The sequence below is a fragment of the Microcaecilia unicolor genome, chromosome 8, assembly GCF_901765095.1.
Source record: "Microcaecilia unicolor chromosome 8, aMicUni1.1, whole genome shotgun sequence".
Taxonomy (NCBI): Eukaryota; Metazoa; Chordata; class Amphibia; order Gymnophiona; family Siphonopidae; genus Microcaecilia; species Microcaecilia unicolor.
This window is the reverse complement of record NC_044038.1, coordinates 38,024,170-38,028,818: the sequence shown is the minus strand read 5'-3', so window position 1 is coordinate 38,028,818 and position 4,649 is coordinate 38,024,170. Positions and strand designations below refer to the sequence as shown.

General features: G+C 46.3%; 1 protein-coding gene across 1 annotated transcript; it reads right to left on the bottom strand.

Moving 5' to 3' along the window:
- Nucleotides 1–1,412: 1,412 nt before the first annotated feature.
- Nucleotides 1,413–4,103, bottom strand: SOCS1 (suppressor of cytokine signaling 1). The gene is made up of 2 exons (XM_030211899.1): nt 3,852–4,103; nt 1,413–2,420 (listed from the first exon to the last, which is right to left on the bottom strand). Exon 2 carries the CDS (start codon nt 2,344–2,346, stop codon nt 1,693–1,695), a length of 654 nt encoding a protein of 217 aa, XP_030067759.1. The 5' UTR covers nt 2,347–2,420; nt 3,852–4,103; the 3' UTR covers nt 1,413–1,692.
- Nucleotides 4,104–4,649: the final 546 nt, after the last annotated feature.

The following is a 4,649-nucleotide window of genomic DNA, read 5'->3' as shown; positions in this document are numbered from 1 at the left end:
CTGATTAAACACTGGCATCGTAAAACAGAGCAGTCGGGCAACTCGCCTCCTTGCCAACCTCATATAACGGTCCTTTTACTAAGCTGCAGTAAAAAAAGGGGGCCTGCGCTAGCGTACTGCGTGTTTTTGATGCGTGTTGAGGCCCCTTTTTACCGCAGTGGGTACAAGGCTAGGTTTTGGGGTTTTTTCGGGAAAAGAAATGGCCGTGCGGTAAGTGAACCACTTGGCACACAGCTATTTTTTTTGGGGGGGGGGGGGGGGAGCACTTACCACCAACGCATTGAGGTGGCAGAAAGGGCTCCTGCGCTAACCCAGTGGTAACCGAGCAGCATGTGGCGCTGCCTGATTACCACCGTGTAAGCACAGGCATTACAATATTGAAAATATTTTTGCAGCATCGGAAATGGAGCATGCTGGGAGGGGGGGGGGGGGGAACTACCGCCAGGCTCCCGCAGTAGTTCTGGATTGGCATGCGGCAAAGGGCCCCGTAGGCAGTTATGATGCAATCTTGGAACATTAAACCAGGGGCGTAGCCAGACTTCGGTGGGAGGGGGGTCCAGAGCCCAAGGTGAGGGGGCACATTTTAGCCCCCTCCCCGATGCCGCCACCAACTTTGATCCCCCCCTGCCAACGACCCTCTCGACCCCCCCGCCACTGCCGTTGCCTACCTTTGCTGGCGGGGGACCCCAACCCCTGCCAGCCGAGGTCCTCTTCTCCCGGTGCAAGGCTTCGTTCTGTTTCTGTGAGTCTGAATTCCTGCACGTTACGTACAGGAGGTCAGACTCACAGAAACAGAACGAAGCCTTGTGCCTGAAGAAGAGGACCTTGGCTGGCAGGGGTTCGGGTCCCCCGCCAGCAAAGGTAGACAACGGCAGTGGCGGGTTGGCGGGGGGTCCAGGCCCCCATGTAGCTACGCCACTGCATGAAACCATTGCTTTCAAGCTTTGGCATCACCAATCACTTTTGACATGTTGGAGCCTATGCCCCCAGATCCAACAGGACTGACTGGGAACAGTTGTGTAAGTGAAGCCAGCAGGAGGAAGAGAATGAAGACCTCTTGGCTACTAAGAGCTTGAGCAGCTGTGGAACCATCAGCACAGGAAAAGTACAAAGACAGAACAGTGAGTCTAAAGGAAGGTATTTTGTCAATGTTTATGTATTCAGACTAATACCCAGAAGCCTTGATTATACTGCATTTCTTATTAGGTTTCTTAGATTTTGTGGAAAATCAACTTTGAAGGTTTTTTTTTTTTTTGTCTTTTAGCAAATAGATTAATTTTTGAAACACTGAATGACTTGGAAACTTTTAAAACCAGACAGGCCTGTATAAACCACACATTTCAAAACTACACGAAGCTACTGCAAGTGACTAGATAAGCATAACAATGAGACTGACAGTCACACCAGAAATATTTTTAAAACTTTCATAATAAAGTTTATTTTCTCTTAAAATATTATTATAAAATATTGTTTTCTGCTTAGCAGAAAAATCATGCCAGGGATCAAAAGCCCCTGGTTTGTGCAAACAAGTTTCCTTTCTGTAAACATTTAAAGTCAAGTGTTCAAGATTCATCCCAAAATACAATAAATTGCTACAAAAATAAACTTGATCACTATTAAATAATATAAAAATCCAGAGAAACTGCGCTTCTGCTAACATGTCCTTTCTCGCACTGATTAATGCTGTGTGAGTTAAATCCGAAATGGGAAGGACTTCAGATAGTCCTTCAACACAGGGTTGAGAGAAATATGGTCTAAGTTTTCCCGCCCGAAGGTAGCCACTATACTTTTGCGACAGAGTTCTTGCAGAGGCCTCAACCTGACCTTACGCAGGGGCGTGACCAGAACCTTTTTGGGGGAGTTTAAATAATGTTCCACCAGTTTGAAAATACAGTCAAAAGACTCTTTGCTGCCATCTAGGCTGAAGCGGCCGCCCTGGAACAGGATCCTGACGCTGGTGGGCCCGTTGGAGGTCTTAACGCTGATGGCGAAGAAACAGTTTTTCTGCCTGCTGTCCCTGACCAGGAAGGTGCCCACGGGCTCGCTTTTCAGCTTCTCGTGGGCTGCGTTGACTGTCATCGGCCCCCAGTAGAAACCGCAGGCTTCCAGCATGGTGCTGGTGTGGGTGATGAGGCTGAAGTCGGCATGGGAGCGGAAGGTGCGGAAGTGGGTGTCGCTGCGGTGGGGGGCCGGACTACGGCGAGCTCTCTGCAGCTGCAGTGGCGGCGGCGTCTGCTGCTGCGGCTCCTCCTTGTCCTCCTCCGGGCGACGATCGGGGCCCTGAACTTCAAGGTGAGATTGCGTGTCTCCAACTGCATTATCTGCCACCTTATTGTGAGCTACCATCCTACAGACTAGACCAGCCTATGTGGTCTTCCATAGCGTCCGTCCTTCAGGGCACCGCTGCTGCTCTTCGGTGCCTAGGCAGGAACAAAAGAGGGAGGAATGAAAAAGAAAGATTAGCTAAAAATAAAAAAAAAAGGCTAGATGCAGTATTCAGAACAAAACCTTTTGGAGGCAGCTGGCAGGGTGTAATGTCTAATTATATCAATAAAAATCTCTTGTTTAATCTCTATGCAAAATCGCAGATTTCTGACACTGGGGATACTTTTTTGCTGTCGTAGAGAGACTTCTCCAAGTACCACCGGCATTGAAAATAAAAATGCCAGAAAAGTTACATCATACATGTTCCCTATATGATTTCTGTTTCTTATCCTTTCTCCCTTATGTTAAACATTTACTATTTCCGTTTGGAAAACATGAAGTGGGCTCCCTAAAAAAAAAAAAATCCAATCGTCTTAGTTTCACTACAAAATTGCGTAATAATTTACAATATGACATTTCATTAACGTAAACAAGGCGTGCAGCACAGAACTGAATTACTACAGCGTTCGATTGCACCACCTCTGAATTGCACAATATGCCATAGATGATCCCAACTCGCAATCCAGCCCTCCTAATGCACGCACACAGCTTCTCCCGTTGTGTCTATTCCTGCTGTATTCTGTGCATAAGTGATCCCTGCTGAATTGCTTCCTATCTGCAGATCTCCTCGCTCTCCCCATCTCTCCACACCAAAAATGTCTGCTACTGACAGTGTGGTTCAATACATCTTTGCTGATTGACTTGACCTTACCGGCATGCACGGATTTTAGCCCTTATCCTGATAGTACCCAGTTATTGACTGCTCTAGCAAATTGAGAAACCGTGAGGCTTTCTGAGAAATGAATTCCCAGCAGCCCGTTTTTTTTTTTTTTACAGGTACTCTTGCAGCCTGACATTGATTTGAAAGAAAAAAAAAAAAAAAGCCAACAACATGATTGCTGTTTCTCCGAATTTCACAACGGGACAGAACATTAGCTTTAATTTCTGTTGTATCTTAAACTGTACTGTGCCTAAGAAACAAGCAGCAGCCAGTTCCGTCAATGCTACTTGTAATGCAGAAATGAAAGATGTTTTCATAAAACAGATTATGCCGTTATGCAATTATTATGGGTCTCCTAAAACTGGGTAAAGATATTTTTCAGTCTTTGAACTGTGGTTCTAAACGCAAGAATGTCAAGTTGCTGGCAACAGAGTCAATTCGTATATTACTTGCAATTCTTTTTCATTTTTGACATGCGCAACTTTATGCCTCCTTTCTATTAGGTTTGCTCTGCAGTTAGCAGCAATAGCGTATTAGACGTTAAATTCCGATTTAAAAAAATATCCCCCCAAATTGGACCAGTCACCTCCGAAAAGGCCGTCCATTCCCAACACTCGGCACTAACTTTGCGCGTCCAAATTCAAATCCACCCCCACCCCCAAATAAGCGTTCTTACTCCCAAAACCAGTCGCGCACTGCCGCTCACCTTTTCTCAGTATAATCGCCGGATGCAGGTAAATTCCTCCAAGCGCAGCATAAGAAAACTCAATTGCCTCGGAAATATCAGCCAGTTTACTCCAGAGGAATAATTAGAAATGTTTTAATCCCACCGATTCCAACGAGGAAAAAAAAACACACAATCCAGAGAGGTGGTGTATAAAAGCAATCCAGGACACCCCGAGCGACTCGTTTCACTGCCAAGACAGCCGACTTCTGCCTGTCATTTCTTCGAAGCCTCAGCCTTTTAAGTGGCGCAGCCGTGCGATCGACGTCCTGCCTCTCAGGCTTCTCAGAAAACACGTGTGCGCTCAGGTCTAGTTTCACTTTCATTCACGGAAACGCTCCAACTGGAGCAGGAGGCGGCGTGGGGTGAGTGACCCTCCCATGAGAAAAGAAGAGGGAAGAGACGAGCGGCACAACGCTTTCGATTCTCTGGAAGTGAATCAGGCTGGAAGCAAATTACTGAGGAAGGAGGTACCGAGAAAGAGTGGCTTTTGCAGATGCTCTGCATGCCGCCTTGATTTTTTTTCGCCCTTCAGGAAAACTCGGGGTGGATTGGGGGGGAAGGGATCTGATAATGAGGAAACTTCGCTCAGAATGTTTGATTCTGGAGTCACGTCTCACCTGTCAAACTAAGAGATGCCTGTGGATCCGTTTAACGTATTGATCTGCAGGAAGAGATACCTTCCCAGTTTATTTTTCAAAAGAAATGTATAGCAATGGGCATTTGAAAATATTCGAGGACTCCTGCAAATCAATCATCTTAATATATTTAAAACGTACC